The following is a 23020-nucleotide window of genomic DNA, read 5'->3' on the forward strand; positions in this document are numbered from 1 at the left end:
CTATTATAATGTTTAAGTAGAAATCACAATAGTTTTGTGATTTGGTGGGAGTTTTACTGCCTTACTTTCAGTTAATGTATTTTGTTTTGCACTATGCATATTTTATATGCCATTAGGTCATTTATTGTGAAAATTCTCATGTAGGAACTATTGTACTGCATTTTGGTTCCACTGGTGCACCTGAGGGAGATGCACGCCCATGTTGATATGTGAGCATGGCAAGTTGAAGCAAGAGAAGCCAATTTAATTCAGAGAAAGTTGTTTCTTAAAAGTATCTGTAAAGTGCTCATTTCTGCCTCAAAGCATGGGTCAGCCAGCGAGGTATGTTTGTATGTTATATAGATCATTTTATGTCTTTAATTCACTCGTCTTACTATCTCATTGGATTTTATGTTATGTTTTAGTTCGACGGTGGCGTAGTTTGTGATCAAGGTGAAGCTGTAACAACCCCAAGATCTTACAACTAACATTAAAGCCAACTTCATGCCATCAGTAAAAGAACTCTTTATTGACTTTAAGAAGAGGTAGAAGTGATACTTTTCTTTGTGTGTTTTTGCTAGTTGTAACTTTATTCTTTATAATATATAATTGGACATAAAATTGGAAATCAGCTCACAGTTGGAAATTCCAGCAGAGACACCAGACGGATTGATGGCTGCCCAGAAGGTGGACTTACAAAGTGGACTTGGATTCAGCTCCATCTCTGCTCATCATCAGCATTGCCATATTGTCTTATAATTCTGAGAAGGATTTGGACTTCCATGGTTTTCTTTAGTGGATTGCAGCTCACTTTGAGAAGATTTGGGGTCCCTTTGTATTTCAGGAGGACAAGAGTTGGCTACTAAACATAAAAGTGATGTTAAATCATCAACATACGCTCCTCTTCACAAAGCAGGAGTAAGCAGCCACAATGCACAGCTCACTAATTGCAGAGAAGAGTCAGCTACACAAAAAAAGGCCGCACCTACTGTAAGGCAGGAAGCAGACATACAGGGTCAAAATCACAGGAACACAGTCATATATGGGATAATGAAGACAGAATCATATTTACACCCAAAAAAATGTATCATTTTAACATCAACCTTGCACTATACTCGACTCAAAATCACCCACTTAGCCTCTGACATGTGTTTTTAGGTTTTACATATAGGTGTTGGCAGTAAAACTGGTATATTATTATAAATCATAAGCTCTCCCCAATGACAATAAACTTATTAGCTGAAATAGTGAAGCAGTGCTAACAGACTCTGTTCTTACCTGTTACCTGTAACAAAGTAGTTTGTTCTTACATTGGCAGTAATAACACGGTGTCAAGCATGGCTCCGCTTTCCTGATCTAATTAACTCAGAACATAAAATATGAAACAGAGTTTTCACAAAACAAATGTACTTTCCATGAATGCAACATTAGTCCGCTTATAGTCCCTCAGATTTATGTTCTGCAACTATATCATCAGACTGAGCTCTTGATTATAGAGGCAGGGGGGACTGCTAAGCATTCTGATTGGCTAGTGGTTAATCGGAACTATTGGTCCCAGTGTAAATAATGATCAACCCATGCAGGTAATACAAGAGATGATAAGATGGAGTTTTTAAGAACTATGAATGCATAAAGGCATAATAGACATGCTGGTCCAGTGCATCCATTTCACACTTTGTCTCTCCAAAGAATGACATGACATGGACACACATGCAGAACTTCCTGAGCGAACAGGAAAGGGAAATGGATTTTGAAATGAGGAGTGGAATCGCCATTTTAAAAAGCATTTAGAAAATCACTTTATTAAATTGAAATTCAAAAAACGTTTTTGAAATGAAGTTTTTAAAAAGCATTTTGAAAATCAGTTTATTAAACTGGAATTCAAAAAATGAATTTACAAATGCAGAATTCATTCTACAATTCAATATTTAAGCACAGAATTCTTTATTTCGATGCGTGTGACTCTTGTGGTTCTCCATAGAAACGTAAGGTCTGTAATCAGAAACACCCCACAATCTTATATATCCACTCCAAGCAGAGGGAAAGTGTTTCGGTGCAAACTAAAGGAGAAGAAGAACCACCAGATGAAGGTCCTTCGTGTGCTGTTCAAAGCAGTCTCACAAGCATCTCACTGATCACTGCTGCCGTATTGTAGATCAGCTTGTTAGTCTCGGTAAGCGTGGCTGTAGGTATCATCCATAGTGCTGCATTAACATCATCGAGTAGACCTTCTGAGGGTACTTCACGTAATCTTGGTAACCGGCTACGGGGGATCCAGGTTTCAAGCTTTCTGAAGAGATTTTAGGATCTGGGATGAATTTCTACCTGGGCATACAAGCTCTCGGGCAAAGCTTTGCTTCTGGCCTCAGTGGATCTGTTGGGTCCAGAGTGAGGTCTCACAAAGCTATAGGTGGATGTTGGAGAAGTATCACTGATTGGACTCTGTTCCATGGGTGGTGTTGTTCGGATAACCTGGAAAATAAATTATAGATAGCTTCAGACTTAATAGAAAGACTTTATTTGTAAATAGTGCCATTAACATAAGCAGGAATTTTACTGTGATTAACAAAAGATCACCTGTATCCATGACTGCAAAAGAAAATTACAATAATTTTTTTTATCCAAATACATTTTATTAAAATGTGTTCAACACATACTTTTAAGATATTCTTAATCAACAGTGCAATGACCTGCAAGTGCACTTCAGAGGCTAAGAATAATTTACAAGAATTAGGGAGAGTCTTCAACTCAGCACTAGACCTACACTAGCAATTTGTGGCTGAGGTAATTTGGCTCTAAAGCTAAACTCCACCACTGTGTCTTTTTCTCCCACTGTCTGTCTTCCACATAAAGGAATTACTATATCTTAGACCATGCACTATTAGCTGGGAAGATAGCTCTGGAGGACTGGAGGCACTGGATGAAGGGGGCAAGCATCAGACTGGCCACAGGAGTATATCATTCTTGCAAAATCTAATGATTAAACTCCAGGCAGGCTAGATAGTCACTGTTTTGGGGTCATTTTAATTTCGCTAACACTCTGGTTCATGAAACATTCAATCAGATGCTGTCTCAGCAGTTCTCCACCGAATCTAGTTAACCAGCTAAAGAGACCACTTTGTCACTATCTTGTGCGTTGGGAGGTATAAAGTTTGTTTAACCAGATGTTTAATCTATTGAGCCAGATTCCAGCTCAAGCCCATCCTAGCAAACTCTATAGGTCATTCTCAATACACTCATGGATTATCCATTGGGCCCACACTGCCAAGTTCACCTGCCACTTGGTGGACCACTCTAGATAAGGACACCCACAAATATTTTTGCTAGAAATAAAACTGTTTCCTAACCCACCTCAGGTTAGTTACAGTCCTTGCTGACTCACATAACTTCAGACCTTGTCTCCTGCTTACTTTGATCACAAGGCAACAGCGTTATCTTCACTGTAGATTTGTATTCTGAAAAAGATCATTTCAAATCAGGTCCAAACTGAAAGACTAAATTAAGGGTTTGAAGCTGTTTTATACATGGATAGAATATGCACACAATGCTCTAACTTCTGGTGTAGCTGGTCTCTCTTCCTTTCATTCTTTACTTCCATACCAACCTTCTGTTGAAGTAACAGTTGTCTCTGTTTTCAGAAGATTTTCGTCACTCATTTTTTGTGTCACTAAGAACTTTCACCCAGGTATACTGGACCCTTCGGAACGAAGAAAATCATCAATGCAAAAGCTTTTCTTTTAAAACTACCTGCTGCCAAAATTAATACTACATTTCATGTTCTTCCACTGAAAAACTGTCTACAGCTGCCTGGAGGCGAAGGGAAGATGTTGTAATGGTACTGCTGGGTTGGATTTGTGGCCTGTGGGGGGGGTTTTTTTGTTGTTGTTTTTTGTTTTTTTGGCTGTCCTCCCTGTTTAACTTTTAAGTTTCAGATGAAATTGTTAGTTTTGCTTTGTGCTGGTGATTCACCAGTGAGGGGAGTCTTTTTTATTTTTTCCATGTTTTTCCATGCTTCCGACAGCTGAATAGAACAATCAAGTGTGGGTTATTCTAAGGCTGGAGGGTGCCACAGCCTTTTTTTTGGCTGTTTGTTTCAGTTAATAGTTAATAGCCTTTCTGTCCTTCCTCTAGTTGTCCAGTTAGTAAACAAACTATGACATTTGCTTGTGTCACTTGTTCTTATAACTGGATATTTGTCAATGCAATTGGCACTCTATTCTCGACGAGAAGCCTGGGTTCGGGAGAGCCCAAGTGTCCTGGAGGGACGTTCCCTGCTGGATAATCGATGGACGAGTGGCAGAAGTGGCACGTTGTGTGCCTGGTTGGACTGTCTATTGAGGACATTGAAGACATCTACCTGTTCGGAACCGTGATAACGGGGTTCTTGCTGATCGGAGCTGGCTTGGCCCTGGCTTATCGGAAATTGAAGAAAGCGGTGAATGCCTTTCAAAACCCCACAAGGCTGGCCGCTATTATCGAAAATGCGGGAAGAGCTGTGAGTACTCAGACTGTTCTTACTGAACGCAATATGGGAAAGATCTTGGAGGAGCTCACGGTTCTAAAACAGATGATACAACAGGAGACCAGTGATGGACATTAAGAACAACTGTAAAATTGATACAGTTTGTTCATCCCAAAACAACATTTACAACACCCCCACCCCGACGGCGCCAGCTGGACAATGCTTGAAGGTTGATGCCGAGGAGAACAACAACAATTCTTCCCAGAGATACAATACCAAGAACGAACTGACTCTCTTGCCCTATTCCACAAGGCCACCTGCATAGGCTGCGGACTGTTGATTTTCACCTAATAGTCGAAAGGACACTCTCTCAGGCTGAACACAGGATACACATCCCCACACAGACGCACACACGTACACTGATACTGATACGCCCTCACCCAACGCCTCCCATGCTTTCCTCCCATCCGATGTGGACATCGGCTCAGCCGGAGGCGCAATCGCGAGATTGCAGCGTCCCAGATGCAACTGTTCACACTGGAACATCAAAAGATTCAGCAGAGCGACTGAGTTCAAAGCACCTGAGCAAAAACACGTAGTGTGACCAGTAACACAAATATGTGTCAGTTAGAGGCTGCTTGCTTCTACCTAAGTCAAATCTCATTTACCACACTTACCTCAGGAACTGCATACACTGTGTTTTCAATGGTTTCCCTGGTATCTGGTGGTCAGACATGAATAAATAAATATGTAGTGATTTTCTTTAACTTATATTTTTCTTTGCAGGCTTTAACTGACGATTTCTATTATTCTGCATTCCTAAGTCATTTCAGCTGATATTACATTAAATCCAAATTTTATCAAAATAATTGAATTCTCACACATAAACTAGACCTGGCATGGCACTCCAACCTGATATCACGGCAGAGCATGTAATAGACACACCAGTCCACTGCGTCCATTTCAAGCTTCGCCTTTCCAAAGTGTAAAAAAGACACACATGCAGAAGTTTCATTACTTTATGCGAACGCTGCAGTACCAGCAGAATAAGATAAAATATTTAAAGCAACAAAGTCAGTAGTGAGGAAAAAGGTATGATGAAGTACATTCCAGGGTTCTTAATATATGTATACACGTGTAAATGTATTAATAATGTCCATTTAAATGCTTTCAGATAATTATTTTCATGTTGGCTTGAAATAAAATATCTCCCTCTGCTGTTGTTGCAATTTCTACATGCATGTAGATTTCACATTTCAGCAAGGCAAAGCGTGGAATGGAAACAGTGGTCACTCATAGTTGGGATTAGTAAAGTACGTTGGCAAAAGTTTCAGTTTCAATTTTATTTCTATAGCACATTTAAAAGTCTCTGGTACATCAAAGTGCTTCACAGAAAAGCCACATTTGCGGGGTTAATAATAACAAGCAATGTATTTTGCAACAACAAGTATTTTGACGATTTTTTTATTTATTTACTTTTGCAATATCTTGATAAATACTTGCTTGGACTTACTTTTATGTTTCGTTCGATGATGAATATAACCTATAACGAGGATTATGATGATGGCAGCAACAACAACACACACAGTCACGGTGGTATTGTTGGCATCTATGTGGCCTGTAAAGGAAAAACAAAACTGATTACAAAGGCACTGTACAATTCTAAGTTGATATTATTAATACAAAAAATAATAATAATAGATATTTAAGGCAGTTTTTGTTTTTTTTGCTAGAGTAGAAAACTCAATCTTCAAATATTTTTATTTTTAGAGTTTGTATTTCACTAAAGTTCTGTTGCATGACATCTTTAAAAGGATATCTTTTAAATTTTCATTCATTATTTCTTTGGCATCTAATCTTACCTGACTTCGTGTCACATTGAGATTTTAGCACCATCATGCTATTTTTCCAGCTTACTTCATTGCTATGATTACAAAAGACAGTGTCTTGCTGCAGGTAAACAATCAGAGAGGAAAGCATGTCTGTGGTGCTGGGATTTTCTTCCAACAGAGAGCAGTTGTGAGCATCACATCTAAAAGTACGGCTGATGTTCAGGTCCACTATAGTGCAGGTTACAGTCAGGTTACAGGAGTCTGAGCTGCTGGAGGTCAATGTCAGATTAACTGGAGACACTGGATCTGGGAATTAAAAGCAGGTGTGAATAGAATTAACACAGATATATGCTGTGTCAATATTTGAAATGAAAATGACAAAAATAAACCTACCTTGGACTATGACCTTGATTTCACCTACCCTTTGCTCTTTTCCCCCAGTCACTACTGCAGTATAATCTCCACTGTCACTGTGTTTTACATTTTTCAATACCAAAGAGTAATTTTGGCCAAAAAAATCAGCTCTTACTTCATAGCTGCCAAACAATACTGACTCTTTATTATAACTGATTTTACCAACATAATTACTGGTATTAAACTTCCAGAAAAAGTCAGTCTTTTTCTCAAGTTTAACAGGTTTCTCTACATCCAAGTGTAAGTCCTTTCCGTGCAGTACAAACACATGTTGGAGCCCTAAAAGAAAAGAAACCAAAAAGTATCAGAATCATGAACATTCAGCTCCAATTCTGTTAAACCAAACACAACAGTAATACAAAAAAGACCTGACACAAATATTGTTGCAGTGTTGTGGATATTTATTTTGTAGTACTTTTTTCACCAGAGCTTTTCTGCTCTTTGCACACCTCACAAAGCACTTTGGTCAGGTCTTGGTAATCTACTCACACAGGGGCAGGCATGATTGAACGATGGAGACCAGCTGTGTTGGTCAACCTCTCCTGACACCACCCACTGCTCCACCCTATCATTTGATTATTTTCATTATTGTCTAGTCACATGGGCATAGAAAAAAAGTGCTGGTGTGAATGGGTAAATGAGGCAAGTTGTGTAAAGCACTTTGAGTTCTCAGAGTAGAAAAGGGCTATATAAGAACCAGTCCATTTACATCTAACTGCTTGCTGTCTGTGGCACCCACCAAACATTATGGGTTTCACACATCAGATAATCAGTATCAGAATCAGAATACTTTAATCATCCCTAAGGAAATTATGTTTGTGGAAAACCCAAACTTTTATGAGATACAGCTTCAATCTCACTTCAGACAGTGCAACTCTCATGTCTCGAGATATGACCAAATATATTAAACCAATCAAAACATGACCAGGGTTTGGACCAGTAAGCAGAGTCTCACACATCTCTCTGCAGCTTATCTCCTACTGTTATACACTTAAAATTCCCATCACCACAGAGACTCTGTGTGTTGGGATTTTAAGGGTATATTTTAGTGGTGGGTTTTGATAATCGATTTATCGATTAAAATCGATTCTGGCTTGGATAATGTGATATCGATTCATTAAAATCCTGAATGGATTTTTTTAATATTAATTTATTTTGCCCAAAACGCCAGAATCTCAGGTTAAACCTCACAAAATTTCAAGAACCACCAAACAGCTAAAACAGTAAATGAGAGCAGGTACACAGATTCTGCACAAAGATGTAAACACAAAGCTCGGACCTGCCGACGGAACAGAATCAGTGAGATGTCGCCTTTCTCACCCGACGGCACTGACACGGTCGGGGCTGAAAGCCGACAGCTTGCTGATTCCGATGTTTCGGCGGGTCCGAGCTTTGTGTTTATGCCCTTTTTGCGCTGATTCTAAAACTGTTAGTTTTATCTCTCTCCAAACATTATTGACCGAACCAGCAGCAAAAGAAGATCCAAACTACGCTTCACATAAACATCGTCATGGACTCCCTCTTACTTTGCTGTTTTGCTTCCACCACACTTCATGCACAGCTCTCTCTGTATACTTCAAGAACAGTTTCCCGTCTAAAAATCTGTTTTCTGCATTATTCGCTTGCTTGTTACGCACAAGTCTACCGTTGTTACCGCTGTTTTTTTCCCTTTTACTTCCGAAAAGAAAGCCTAATTTCTGCTGTTCAATAGGTTACTGAACAAATGTAAACTTTTTAAAATTATGTAAAATGCAAAACGCTTAGCTGTGTCTGTAATAAAACCACTGTAACTTCAGAGGTAATGTTCATATGTTGATTAATGGTTTTCTTTCGTTTTTGATGTACTGCAGAATATTTTTATAAAATCCCAGGCCAGGAAAACCTTCATGTTTTTCTGTGTTTTATCTTTAGCTACTTTGACACAAAGGCCTCTGCTGTGATGCTTACACCTTTGATAAAGCATTGCGAGTGTCAGCTTCCTTTTTATAGATACAAAAATATGTAAATGTACTGATCTGAATTATAATATTTCTGACTGTCTGAGGCAAAATTTCCCAGATTTAAATCGAATCGAATCTAATTGAATCGAATCGTGGATCGAATCGATTCGGGACCTTGTGAATCGGAATCGAATCGAATCGATTCTAGAAATCAGTGACGATACCCAGCCCTAGTATATTTCTCGGTGATTCCAGATCAGAAATAAGGCAAATAATAAAAAAGTTACCCTTAAAATTAAAAAAAATATATAGTTTATTTGTTTAAACTGCACCAAAAAATGGCCTGTGTTTGTATAGCGTTTTACTAGTCCCTAAGGACCCCAAAGCGCTTTACACAACCAGTCATCCACCCATTCACACACTGGTGATGCCAAGCTACATTGTAGCCACAGCTGCCCTGGGGCGCACTGACAGAGGTGAGGCTGCCGGACACTGGCGCCACCGGCCCTCTGACCACCACCAGTAGGCAACGGGTGAATGACAGAGACTGCTCGAACCCCCAACCTTCCGATTACAAGACGAACTCCCAACTCTTGAGCCACGATCGCCCCGTTATATATGGGCTAATGGGCTCTTCAATGTCTTCTTAGTAAATAACAGCAGCAAAGGAGTTCCAACAATCTTTCACTCTACTTTATATATCAACCAAAGACCAGGTCAGTTAGGGTTACTTTGAAAGTTGCACTCTTGGCCTCCCACGCACTAAAAAAAAAATTGTTATATATTTTTTTTTAGTGCAGGATACTGTGGCTCCTATGAAGATTAAATCAACATCCTAGGGAGGATTCACTCCTCAGCAGGGCTCTAGAGTGCGACGCAACCTAAATTCTCAATGGTGCAACTAAAAAAGTCTGACGTCGCATCGGTGCTACCAGCTGTTCAAGTAAAAAACTAAAGTCTTCATAACTCTGAAAGTCTCCATGTGGTCAACAACAGATACACAACATGCCCATATCATGGTCAAACCAATCAGAGATAGTCAAGGGCAGGACCTCTCTGATTGGCCATGGTACAGATATTCCTTTATTCCTTTAGGCCTACGTGTGTGTACTTTCAAAAGTGCTGACGGACAGAGTAGCCTAGTATCCAGAAAACACACTATATACCAGGATAAATACATTGCCCAAATGTCCCCAAGTCTGAAATAATTCTTCACAAGAAAAATGGCTTAAACGTAAACCCCACATACATTTATTGGTGTCATCACAGACACATTGGGAAAAAAAAGGTGTGTGTGTGGAGGGGGGGGTTGGCCATCTGAGGGGCATGTGACTGCAATGGAGGATCGTCCATAAAATATCCAACTGTTCAGATATTAAGATGTTCAGTTTTAAGCCTTTGAGACACTTTGAGGTCCTTTTAATTTAGATTTACTTTTTATTTAATATATCTTGAGATGTTTTAAGTTTAAATTTCAGCTCGGTGAAACACTTGAAGCACAAGCACTTTTTCAGTAACTTATCTTTCTTGTAGAACTGTGCTCCAAATAAAGAACTTTGTGTTGACAAGATTGATAGTTAACCATTTATAAATCAATATTGTCTGTATGGACAGCAATTTTCAAAAAAAAAAAAAAGGTGAACATGTAAAACTGTGGTGTTCTGCAATGCGTTTGAAATATTTGGGCGCACCTAAGAAAAAAAGTTAAGTGCACTAATGCAACCGAGGCAAAATGTTAGTCTAGAGCCCTGCTCAATGAAATTTACAAACGAGCACCTAAAAAGCAGACCTCTGAAATTACAAAGTACAAATACTTTGTTACATTGTTAGTTCGTACTAGAAAGAAAGTACAAATACTTTGTTACCGTGTTAAGTAGACTTCTTAGGTATCTTTACTTTATTTCAGTATTTACTTTCATGATAGCTTTTTGCTTTTGCTCCATACATTTTAAGAGAAATAGCTTATATTTTAAAAACAGGCTATTACTTTTTTTTACTTTAGGTTTAAAGCACCCGAGGGAGGTTTTTATTTACCAGCATACATGCCTTTAAAAATTAAACTGATTGGAGCATGAATGATGGGCACATAAATTGTAGGATACAAGTTTAAATATTAGTATAAAAACTAGCTATTTACCTTTTGTTTCAGATGAATACATCCACAAAATTGCGCCCCAAAATAAAATGCAACGCATCTTGATATGTGCCTTCAAAATTCTGGTAAAGCTTTCAAAGTTCTTGTAAAGCTTGACTCAGGAAGTTTGAACATCCTGTTTTGTTTTACACTTTCTGTCTGTGTAGGTTTTTTCTCTGACTCGTTCACGCTTCTCAACTGATCTATCGCCACTGATGGTCCCATTTACCCTCCATCTTCGAAAAAGACAGTTTTAAAGTTCCATAATTTATATAAATTTACTATAAATTTCTGAGCTTTGCTGAGAAATTGACAGTTTCTGTCAACAGAAATTAGAAAACTGAAAACACAAACATTACATTTTTAGTAAGAGCTTAATGCAGTGACTGAAACTGAAAACTTTATCATTAAATGTCTGTGAAGGTTCTCAGTCATCCAGGTCATCGTAGTCAAAGGAGCTTGCAAAGAAAAGCGTCTGGACTTCTTTAAGTTACTTGAAGACGTTTCACCTCTCATCCGAGAAGCTTCTTCATTAAACGTTAAATGTTTATCATTAAACATCATCACATCTAAAAGTACCAGAGTATTCAAATGTACAAATTTGCTCTGTATTGTAAATTGACTTGCGTGGTGGTGATGTGCATGCTTTAGTGTGTGTGTTATTTATGGGTTTGAGAAACACTGATGCGTGAGTTTGAGTGGGAGGTGTCTGTGTTCAGCAGTGATGCCTTGAGGAGAAAAAAACAGTTCCTGAGAGTGTTGGTGCTGATTTGGATAGACTGCAGTGCCTCCTAGAGGGCAGTAGGTCAAACAGGTGAGATGTAGAATGGCTGAAGTCTTTTGTAACAACAGTCAATGATCTGCTGCATTTTGTTGACCACTTTTTGGAGCCTCTTATGCAGTATGTAAGTATCCTCTCAATGGCTGAGCAGTGGAGGTTCACCAGTTGGGAACTGAAGAAAATGTAGTGATTTGGATTCCATTAATGATATCACTGAGTGATTGAATTCCTTATCAGTTCTCACTGGCTCTGCTTTGAGAGTCACCGCCATCGCTAAACAGCATATCAAAGACATTACAGTAGTGCTTATGAATTGCATCCTCCGTGGTAATATGGTTGTGCATGTTGGAGGTATGTCTCCTCTTTCCCGTGATCAGTTTGGGGTTGTTACTCAAGAAATGTCATTATTACACATATTACAAAGATGACTTTTCATAAAAGTAATATAGTACACTACTTATTTCTCTCAGGAGAAAATTTTCTACATAAAATGACCAGAAATTAAACATGTCCCATTTAACCATACACACTTCAGGCTACAGTCCCACTCGCCAATTTAAATCCCTATCCTGAGGTTCTCATCATCCTCTATGTGCACAGCCTAGATACAGCAAACTATGATCTCTTGTATCCTCCCTGCTGAACTTTATGTTTTTAGTCACTGAGTTGATGTGAACAGTAAAGGCTTCTAGATCTTGGGTTTTGATTTTGATCCATGTGTAATCCAAGTATCTGTACCTGTGGCTGGGTGCTTTCCCTTTGAAAGTGCCAAGAGCTTTACTTTCCACTTCCTCCATGTAGAGGTTGGCTGCAATGGGTGACACTGATGAGCCCATGACACATTCATGTTTTTGTCTATAGAAACCCGCGTTGTATAGAGTTGGTTCTGTTTTGCAAGTACCTAAAGGGACAAGCCCCACTAGGGTTTAACTACCTGGGACTTTTTATCTGGTTTTGAAGCTGAAGAAGATAAGAGGTGAAACACCTTCATGAAACTGAAAGAAATCCAGTTGGTTTCTTTCCTTAGTTTAAGTTAGGGCTGTGGCTACCTTTACTGTGTGATGTGCAAACCATGTATGTGCGGTCAGTGCCTTTTAAATCATTTTTCATTAAATTATCTGACAAATAATATGGTTTTATTTATACTCAGAGGTTGTGCTTTAGTTTTGGTGAGTGAAATTCTAGTATTTCTTAGTCTATTGACACTGATCTAAGCAGCTACTGAATGTATGTCAGCACTTTGCAACCACATAGATTGTGATTGCAGGTTTCTAGCCAAGCTTGTTTTTAGAGCAAAGGTGGGCAATTAATTTTCTCAGTTTCCCACATGAGAAACTGGGACTGCTGTGGAAACCTTTAGCAAAAAGCTGGACTCACTTTGGCTCTGTATTAATTTTCTCTTTTTCAGCTGCTACTGATGAGAGTAGATATGACAATTAGAAAATGAAAATGCAAAATGTGTATGTGGCGTGAATAAGACACGGCGGGACCACGGAGCAACGTTCAGAGTCATCTTTATTTACATCTCACCACACCACAACACCCCCAAACCCCTGAGTCCCCGTGTTTTTAACTAGGCGGGCGTGATTAAGGATGCCGTGCAGGTGCGTCCGCCCTCCCTGCACGGCACCGCAGACCACGCCCCACCACATACCCCCATCGCCCGATTGAGGCCGGGGAGCCATCCGGCCGAACCTACTCCCCCACCGCCAGTGGGAGAGGGAATCAGCCCGGACAGCTGGCACCCCCAGGCCCCGGCCAAGCGACGGGGAGGTGCGAGTTCAGGCGGCCGCCCGCGAATCCAGCGGCGCAGGCAAAGCTGGTTCGGAAGTCGGACACGTGACAGGTGCACCCGGCGCGGCCGGCACAAGCGTGAGCCCCAGCTCACAGGTGGCTGGGCAGAGGTGTGGCGTGTACAGGCCTCTGGTGGTGGTGAGGCCGGTCTGGCGAGCACGGCGATCTCAAGCGTGGCGCCCGCCTCGCTCGCCAGTTCCACTCGAGCAAGCTCCCCTGGCACTGGGACCTCCACCGCTGTCGCTCCCTGCTGGAGCAGCCCATAGCGCGACTCCTCCGTCACTACTGCTCCCTCCGCCGCCACTCCCGGCTCGAGCAGCCCCTCGTGCAGCTCCTCTTTCTCCAACCGGCGCAGACCCTCGCGCACCTCGTCTGCCGCCTCCGGTTAGAGCGGCTCATCCACCACTCCCGGCAGGAGCAGCCCTTCACCTGGCTGTTTCCCCCTCCTCCGGCAGGCGCAGATCCCCGCGCGCCTCGTCTGCCACCTCCGGCTGCTGAGGTGCCTCACGCGGCTCCTCCACCGCTTCACTGTCCTCGGGACACACCTGTGGGGGTGGCGCCCAGGCCCAGAGCAGCGCCGCCAGCTCCCCAATCCTTTCCAGGTGCCGCTCGGACTGGTCCTGTAGCTCTTCCTGCTGGCGACGCACCTCCGCCGCCTGCTCCCGCTGGGCGGCCGCCATTTCGGCCACTCTCTGGGCCAGCTCCTCCATTCCCTGGCTCCGATATGGACCCGCCGTGCTGCCTCCTGGGTTTCGGCACCAATGTGGCGTGAATAAGACACGGCGGGACCACGGAGCAACGTTCAGAGTCATCTTTATTTACATCTCACCACACCACAACACCCCCAAACCCCTGAGTCCCCGTGTTTTTAACTAGGCGGGCGTGATTAAGGATGCCGTGCAGGTGCGTCCGCCCTCCCTGCACGGCACCGCAGACCACGCCCCACCACAGTGTACAATGAAAACACCAATACTTTATCACTTAAGCGTGACGAAGTGGTCAAAGGGGTTATAAAAATAAATAAATGTAGCCCTGTCTGAAATTATTCAGGCTTACAGGGTAAAGGAAAAAAAGTCTACTGTTATAAAAAAATGGTTAAAATATAAATAGTTGATAAAAGGTTTAAAATCATATGCTTTGGTACAAATGTATTTCATTTACAGTTAAGAGTCCAATAAATAAAAGGGTTTCATGATTTAGAGTTCATTTTCTATGCAGAATCAATATGTTGGGGTGTAACCTAAGTTTATTTACCCATCTAATGTCAGTTATCTCAATGTTGTATTGTCATTGGTTGTTGTGCTGACGAGCCAGTCAATGTCATTCTTCTCTGCTATGGGGGCGGGACGAGTGGTAAGATTTGTGTGAATCTGTGGGAGCGGACACAGAAGCTAAGTCCGAAGAGAGAGATGTTGTAAGGCAAACGTGGTGTGGATTTTGCATCTAAGTGTATCATTGAGGTCGACTACCCGTGGTCCTGATATTACTTATTTGTGATCTGCAAGAGGTAAATGAGACTGTGTGCCTTGACATTTGTACTGTAACTATTCGTTATAGTGGTAAAATGGTGTGATATGTGATGCTAACTAGCGGCTTGCTAATTAGCGCAGCTTACCGCGTTATGTGCTGTGATGCCATGCTGTATGTTTAGCTCTGTTATTTTCAGTCAAAGCATGCTAATGCTAAATCGTTATGTGATAGCATTTGGTATTGTAGCTCAAGTGTTTTAATATGTTTAGAAGCCGATGGACGCTCTGAAAGGAGAGGGAGAGAGAGGTTTCTGCCCGGATGGACCCTGCTGTTTTCTCACCCCTGACTGTTTTCTTACCCCTGACTGTCTTCACTACTGGTGAACTAACTGCCCGTTTCTGATTGCCCCACTAACAAACTCATTGGACTCGTGAGTACTAACTGGAACTAAAGTGCACGTATTTTGTTTATTGCTCAGTTTGAGTGAAGCGGCCATCAGTTTTAGGCCTCACCGCACCCGAACTTCGAATCAGGCCTGCAACAAGCACCGTGCTACAGGTGTAGTGTGGACAGGTTAAAGTGTGTGTGTGTGTGGGCCCACTGTTACAAATTCGGTTTAAATTGAGTAAGTGTGTAGTTTTAATCAAAGTTATTATCAAAGGTTGAAATTCATCCATTTTAAAGGTGTGAGCTGTTGTAACTGAAATAACAGTTGGCACCTAAGAAAGAGGTATTTTGTTTTGATAATCTTTTATTGAAAACCTATGTAGTCACTTTTACAGTAATTTTGTTTGTTTATTTTAATTCAATTCATTTTATAAAAGTAACTGTTTATTTTATTTCTTTTTGTCTAAATAAATACCCGGTGAGGGATAAATTTGTGTAAAATACAGTTGTGGTGGTCCTTATTATAGCAATTAGAGGGTATCAGGTATCATTATTAGTAGCACTATGAACCCAGGCCCAGTCTCATTGTACTATATACTCTAGCTTTACCATAGCTACGTGGGACCTGGGTTACATAAATAAATAAATAAGACAACGACACCTAGGGGAAAATTCACCCCTAAAGAAATCCTAAAGTCTTTTTAGAAACCAGAAAAGCTCACACAGGTTCAAAGATGCACAACTGAGTAGGGCTGGGTATCGTCACTGATTTCCTTCAATTCCAATTCACAAGGTCCCGAATCGATTCGATCCACGATTCGATATGATTCGATTTGAATCTGTTTTGCCTAGGACAGTCAGAAATATTATAATTCTGATCACGTATCAGTTCATATCCATATTTATATATCTATAAAAAGAAAGCTGACAATTATGAGACTTTATCAGAGATGTAAGCATCACAGCAGATGCCTTTATGTCAAAGTAACTGAGGATAAAACACAGAAAAACATGAAGGCGATTTTCCTTGCCTGGGATTTTATAGCAGACGACCTTAAAAATATTCTGCAGTAGATCAAAAATGAAAGAAAACCATTAATCAACATATGAACATTACCTGATGCTGCTGAAGTGAAGCAGAGCAAAGTTACAGAGGTGAGTGGTGCAGCTACCTTTCTTCACAATGGCTGGAATCAAAATAAATCGGCCATTCTACAAACAGGATGAAAAACTTGTCTCTAATAATCAGCTATTTACTATAGGCCTTCAAGCTGGCAGTAGTTACACCATTACTTAAAAAATCATCACTTGAGGTATGTTTTCTCCAATCTTCAAACTTTCTTTTATCTCAAAAATCTTAAGAGTGTAGCTGTAAAAAAAAAAAAAAGAAAAGCTAGCAGATCATCTGCAGAGGAATGGCTTATTTGAAGAGTTTCAGTCAGGTTTCAGAGCTCATCACAGCACAGAAACAGCTTTAGTGAAGGTTACAAATGATCTTCTTATAGCCTCTGACAGTGGACTCACCTCTGTGCTTGTCCTGCTAGACCTCAGTGCAGCGTTCGATACTGGTGACCATAACATTTGATTACAGTGATTAGAGCATGCTTTAGATTTTAAGAAATGCAGTTTCTAGTCAGATGCTTACTATGGATGGCATTACATTGGCCTCCAGTAACACTGTGAAGAGCCTTGGACTCATTTTTGACCAGGATATGTCGTTCAATGTGCATATTAAACAAATATGTAGAACTGCTTTGTTCCATTTTTGCAATATCTCCAAAATTAGAAATGCCCGGTCTCAGAGTGATGATGAAAAACTATTTCATGCATTTATTACTTCAATGCTGGACTACTGTAATTCATTATTACCAGGATGCCTTAAAAACTCCCTGAAAAGCCTTCAGTTAATCAAGCAGAAAGAAAGAGCATATTTCTCCTATATTAGCTTCTCTTCATTGGCTCCCTGATAAATCCTGCTCCTTACATGTAAGGTCTTGAATAATCAGCATGCATTTTTTGGAAAGCTAAATTCAGGTGAACCCAATGGAGAAAAGCTGGAACAGTGCTGAAGGATCCCAGGAGTGACGGGTTGACCAACATTACTCCAAGAGTGCACCAAAGAGATCACAAAAGAACCTAGAACAACATTAAAGAACAGCAGGCTTCACATGTCTCAGTAAAGGTCAGAGTTCATTTTTCAACAATAGAAAGAGACTGTGCAGAAATGAAATCCATGGGACAGTTCAAAGAGAAATCCACAGCTGACCAAAAAGAACACAGAGGGTCGCCTCACATCTGTGAAAAAATAAATCAACTGAAATTGAGAAGTGCACACACACACACACACACACAGGTGCCAGGATCTCCCGGATATGTATGGACGAAGGGGATGGACACTATATATATTGTAGTTAAAAGCGTCTTGTTCTTCTTCCTTTTTGCATGTAAGAGGAATCCACGTACAAGTATTAAAGTCTCTCAAACTGACTTGGTGTTCATCTCTTTATTGTTTCAACCTCTACAGACTATATACTTATGACTACTGTTTTTTCACAACCACATGACATTTTTTCTAAGTCTAGAAAATTGCCATTGATAATTTATTACCGATAGCCTCATTTTTTTAAGGCTTACATGTAGTGTGTTAGTTCATGTACTCTCCTCCTTTTTGGGACCTGTTATTTTTATGTAGCTATGAAAAGTTTCACATTTTCTAGACTGCATAATCTTAGAATATTTTTAAAGTTAAAGAGAACTGCATTAGATTTGTGTGTGATGAAAACAAAGCAGAGTAATAAAGACAGAACACTTCACATGCAGTTTTATTAATGTAATAACAGTACACACTGAAATAGGTACATTGACTCACTGGTTCTCAGCTGACTCTCCTCCCTTTGTTGGCATGTCTGTAAACTCTGTGCCTATTTCATGTTCTCAAAAACAAAACTAGGTCTGTTAATTAGAATAGAATTCAACTTTATTGTCATTGCACATGCACAGGTACAGGGCAACGAAATGCAGTTTGCATCCATCCAGAAGTGCTTTAGTGATATAGATATATTACAATATATATTAGCAATAATATAGATATGTAAGTATATTACAGAAATGGGTCTATTATGGTATGTTATAATGTACACGGTATGAAGTATGTTGTGAATATTCTATAACTATAAGTATGTACAGGCTGTAGTGAGTACAAGTTATGTGCAGGATGTGGACAGGATATAAATATGAAAAACAAATTAATTCAAATTAAGAGAAATATTCAGCTACCTTTAAGCTATACCACAGTATCAATAACTGTGGTCTATCTTTAGACACAATTATTTTGTCTATTTTGACCCCAACCCACGGGCCACGGACCGGTACCGCTCCCTCAGTTGTTTCATGCTGGGCCGCTAGAAATGAGGCTTGAGTGTGAAATTTTTGGTTTTGGGGGGGGGGGGGGGGGTTATAGTTTTTTATCTTTATCTATCATTTATATTGTTAAGTTTCCCTGGGCCTTTTCCCGTGTGTTATGAATAAATCTATTTTTTAGTATCATACTGGTTTTATTTTATTGTATTTATCCACAACACCTTAAAGGTGTAAACCGGTCCGTAGCACGAAAAAGGTTGTGGACCACTGCTCTAAAGTGTCCTACATATGAGTGAACAAACACACATTCTCATTATAATGTTTCTCTCTTGGTCAGAGTAAAATGAAAATCCACATTGTACACACAATAAACACTGTTAATCATTATAAATACAGTTATTGGTTTTCTTCAGTTTTCTTCTGGGTGTTTGTTGTTGGACTGTAGAATTGGACTTTGCAGCTCTGTCACCAGGACCATACACCGTCTCTGGCTGGGGGATGTTTTCAGTCTTAGTGGAAAATTTACCAAAGCATAAGTAGATGTTGGAGAATGACATAAGTCATGTCCTGAGGGAGTCTGATTTTGAGTCTGGACTGGAATGATGTCTTGCAAATAAATCAAAAGTGCTTTGTTAGGGACATGTAATAGTCATGATAATTTATCTTACATGCAAGAAAATATCACAAACAGTGATGTCTAAATCTGACAAGAAGCAGCAATATATATAGTTAAGAGAAGCCTTTATTAGTCTCACATGTGGGACATTTTTGGTCATGGCAGAAAGTACAAGTTTAAGAGCAGTAAAAATTAAGAAAAGAACAGCAGCCATACTATTGTAATGACCACACTGTAACCTCTGCATATTTACAGAATATACACTACATATCAGTTTAACACTGACATTTATCATCTTATATAATATTTGAGTAGTTTGAGGTATATTTATGATATATTTACGGACAACATGCATCTTTAGGTAGATAATAGACCTTTTTCTCCTCTGTCATTCTTCCTTGTGGTCTTTAACTTTTTGTTTTTGTTTTGTTTTCTAAAAAGGGGGGAAGGGAAAACAACAAAATTAATTAATGAATTTCCTTCTGAACACTTCTCCATCTTTGTTTTATAATTTTGATGGCTTTATTGTTATTTGTTTTTACTTGATATTGTTATTCATTTTTAATTGACTTCTTAAATCTCTCACTTCGGAGTGAATGAACACAGTTATAAACACACACACAGAGCATACACAAAATTAGCTCATACCTGCTGTACTAAAGTATATCTTAATCTGGGCTTCCCATGGCATTACCTAATCATAAGAGGAATGTGTATTTGTATAAAGTGTATGCTTAAACGGAAAATATAATTTTTGTGTACTTTATGTATCACCAATTCACTAAAAAAAACATTGGAACTTACATTTCATGATGACACAAAGGTTATGAAGAGAGTCAGCAAGAAGAGAACAGAAGTCGAAGTTGCATTTATGGTGGCTCCACTGGGAGCTGTAATGAAATTAAATTGTTATGTCACAGAAATTTTGGTTAAATACTTGGATTTATTTGCAAAGAACAAAAAATATAATAGCAGTAAATCTTTTACTGATCACTACAATATTACATTTCACACCCCTGGCTGTGGCAGTTTGCTTAAACAAGTTCTTTAAGAAGGCAATACAGATTTTGTTGACAACCACTCACAGTCGGTGGTCAGTTCACACCTACATTCAATTATCAGTTGAGTTAACCCCACAAACTACATGTCTTTGGAGAAGTAGTTCGACATGGGGACAACATGCAAACACCACACAGCAAGGTCTTTAAAATCTGGTTATTTCAGTTTTTCATTCATTATGACCGTTATTCTCACCTGTCTCTGTTTCACAGTAAAATTTGAGCACCTTCATGGTTTGCTTCCAGCTCACTTGGTTGCTGTGATTACAGAAAATGGTGTCTTGCTCCAGGTAAACAATCAGAGAGGAAAATTTTTTTGTGGCCTTCAAATCCTTTTCTTCTGCATGAGAGCAGTTTTTACCATCACATCTAAAACTACTGCTGATGTTAAAGTCCACTGTGCTGCAGGTCACAGTCAGGTCACAGAAGTCTGAGCTGTTGGACACAGGGTCCACTATCAGCTTGGCAGGAGTCACTGGATCTGCGGAACAACAGGTGTGAAAGTATTAAAAACAGGCCTATGATGTGTGAACATTTCAAAATAATGAAAAGAGAAACCTACCTTGAACTATGACCTTGTATTCAGCTACGCTTTGCTCTCGTTCGCCAACCACAACTGCTTTATAATCTCCACTGTCACTGTGTTGTACATTCTTTAATTTCAAAGAGTAATTTGGTCCAAACAACTCAACCTTTTCTGCATATTTGTTATACACGAATGGATCTTTATTAAAAACACATTTAGCTATATTGTTACTGGAATTAACTTTCCAGAACAAATCTGTCTGTTCGTCAAGTGTAACAGGTTCCTTTATATCCAAGTGTAAGTCCTCTCCATGCAGCACAAACACATGTTGAAGACCTAAAAGAAAACAATTAAAAAATAGAATTAAAAAACTTAACAACAATAATAACAACACTAATATCAGAACCGTGTGCATGAAGCTATATATTGTAAAATTTACTAAAATGACAGAAGGTTATGTCAACTTAAGATCACAAAAAATTAATGTGGAATAGTATTTAATTCTCCTGTCCAAAAAACATGTCAGTGCTGACTGTGAGGCAGGCAGAGTCAGACCCAAATGCGGGAGTTGGAAACAAGGGAGGTAAACTAAAAGGCAGTTTTATTGCTAAACTTAAACATAATACAGAATAATGCAGACTGAAAAACAAGGAAAACATAAGTGTGTTGATGCATGTCAATCATCCAGGTAAGGAAATCCCAAAAAGTTCATTCTGATCATCTGGATGCAGCGTTTTTACTGATCCAAGACTGAAGAAGTCACTTGGATGAGTGACAAAATGTTGCTGAAAACGTTATATCCAGATGAACAGAATCAAACTTTTGGGTAAATCTATGAGTCTTCAGGGACGACAGACTGCAAGGAAGGACACAGCAAAGGACAAACGGAGACAGAGACGATACATAACAGAAGGGAATTAACATCATCAATGAACCAAGGACTAGAAGCAAAGATAGCAAACAGAAGAACCAAGAAACAATATCATAATCATTATACAAGGCTCAAACATAGATCACACAGCTACAAGGATCCTGGTGTAGAAAGTAATATTAAATAAATAACAACAGCTCATCAAGCTTAAACGTGCTGCTGCTCCAAATGCTTAACCAGACCGCTGACAGGTCTCGCACAGCCGCTCTATCACGTGACGCATACTGCTCCGACTGCTAAGGTCATGAGCTGGGTTATGCAATGTGCAAGTTTTGTGAGGTGCTTTTGTGATATTTAATGGATCGGATTTCATTTTCCATCCAGTAATTTAGGTCAGTATCGGACCGATACCGATACTGTATATCGGCTCGGTCCATCCCTAATGTAGGCAATGCAATAGATACATTGCTGAAGCTAAACTATTTTTTTAATACTGTAAAATGTCCTGAAAAAACTATCTGAAGTACATTAACTGTGTTTTTCAAAGGGTCCATGAAAATACTGGGTAGTTTAGCACAAAGGTGAAAAGTCTATAACAGTTTACAGTAATACACTATGTTTAACTGGTGGAACAGAAGCTGAGGTGTTCGTAGTCATTATCAGGTTACTTCATGAGTAGCAGAGGTTAATTTAACTTTAAGCGGATGGTGCCGGTTAAGGGCACACTAAATTCCACCTTGATGTTAAACTGTTATACTGCTCGGGAGTTTAATATCCACGAAGAACAGTAAATTATGAAGCAGCAGCACACCTCAGCTGACCACACCCCATACACCCCTTATTTACGCTTATTTCAGAAATAAATTTATTGCTACGTGATTCTTTTCTCCACACTGAACAACTACACTTGAGCATTAGGTTAGCTGCCAAATCCCACTAAAACCCCTGACTATACAGATTATCTTGCAAATCTGCAACAGTTATTTTTTCATTCCCTTTCTTTGTTTTTTTGTTTTTTCTGCTTGTGTTTTAAAAACAGATCTTCAAACTGAGTAAAACAATTATAATTTAGGATGAAATAAAGTTTCTATTCCTACACATATTACAGCTTTAATAACGCTCCACTTTTATTCGTTTATTTATTTATTTATCTGTAGTATGTCTTACGTGTAGTCACCTAGATTTCAAAAATAAATATACAGCTCCAAAAACGTATTAGCATAACTTATTAGTATACAAATTCATCCTTACCTTGTATTTTACATGAACACAGCAATAAAACAGCTCCAAAAAACATTATGCGATCCATTTTGAAATGACTTCAGTCTGGAAAAATGAGCCACTCCCTGTAAAACAGGATGAGGAATTACTGCAACTTAGTCCTTGTTCATCCTCA

The 23020-nt window shown here is 39.5% G+C and overlaps 2 protein-coding genes and 1 long non-coding RNA gene across 11 annotated transcripts; 1 reads left to right on the forward strand and 2 right to left on the reverse strand.

Moving 5' to 3' along the window:
• Nucleotides 1-1753: 1753 nt before the first annotated feature.
• Nucleotides 1754-10898, reverse strand: LOC113009876 (SLAM family member 5-like). Of its 6 annotated transcripts, none has more exons than XR_013903295.1 (8): nt 10765-10898; nt 6667-6966; nt 6304-6579; nt 5955-6059; nt 5119-5162; nt 3584-5022; nt 3331-3434; nt 2312-2451 (listed from the first exon to the last, which is right to left on the reverse strand). XR_013903295.1 is itself a non-coding variant. In XM_026148444.2 (6 exons), exons 1-6 carry the CDS (start codon nt 10820-10822, stop codon nt 2281-2283), a joined length of 954 nt encoding a protein of 317 aa, XP_026004229.1. In that variant the 5' UTR covers nt 10823-10898; the 3' UTR covers nt 1754-2280. The 6 variants fall into 6 exon arrangements, 2 of the variants coding, with proteins under 2 accessions (XP_026004229.1, XP_080149036.1); XR_013903297.1 differs by having other exon boundaries at nt 2314-2451; nt 3362-3434; XR_013903294.1 differs by having other exon boundaries at nt 3331-5022.
• A 3802-nt stretch (nt 10899-14700) lies between these two features.
• On the forward strand, nt 14701-15694 carry LOC145422026 (uncharacterized). Its single transcript, XR_013903398.1, has 2 exons — nt 14701-14843; nt 15076-15694. It is a non-coding gene; the product is annotated as an uncharacterized LOC145422026 (long non-coding RNA).
• Nucleotides 15695-17985: 2291 nt separating this feature from the next.
• On the reverse strand, nt 17986-23020 carry LOC145421695 (uncharacterized). 4 transcript variants are annotated; one of them, XR_013903050.1, is made up of 6 exons: nt 22876-23020; nt 20790-21089; nt 20424-20708; nt 19974-20059; nt 19544-19602; nt 17986-19159 (listed from the first exon to the last, which is right to left on the reverse strand). XR_013903050.1 is itself a non-coding variant. In XM_080292280.1 (6 exons), the coding sequence occupies exons 1-4, from the start codon at nt 22931-22933 to the stop codon at nt 19977-19979; spliced, it is 726 nt and encodes a 241-aa protein (XP_080148406.1). In that variant the 5' UTR covers nt 22934-23020; the 3' UTR covers nt 17986-19602; nt 19818-19863; nt 19974-19976. The 4 variants fall into 4 exon arrangements, 3 of the variants coding, with proteins under 3 accessions (XP_080148406.1, XP_080148407.1, XP_080148405.1); XM_080292280.1 differs by adding an exon at nt 19818-19863 and having other exon boundaries at nt 17986-19602; XM_080292281.1 differs by lacking the exon at nt 19544-19602.

The sequence above is a fragment of the Astatotilapia calliptera genome, chromosome 18 (genome assembly GCF_964374335.1).
Source record: "Astatotilapia calliptera chromosome 18, fAstCal68.1, whole genome shotgun sequence".
NCBI classification, from domain to species: Eukaryota; Metazoa; Chordata; class Actinopteri; order Cichliformes; family Cichlidae; genus Astatotilapia; species Astatotilapia calliptera.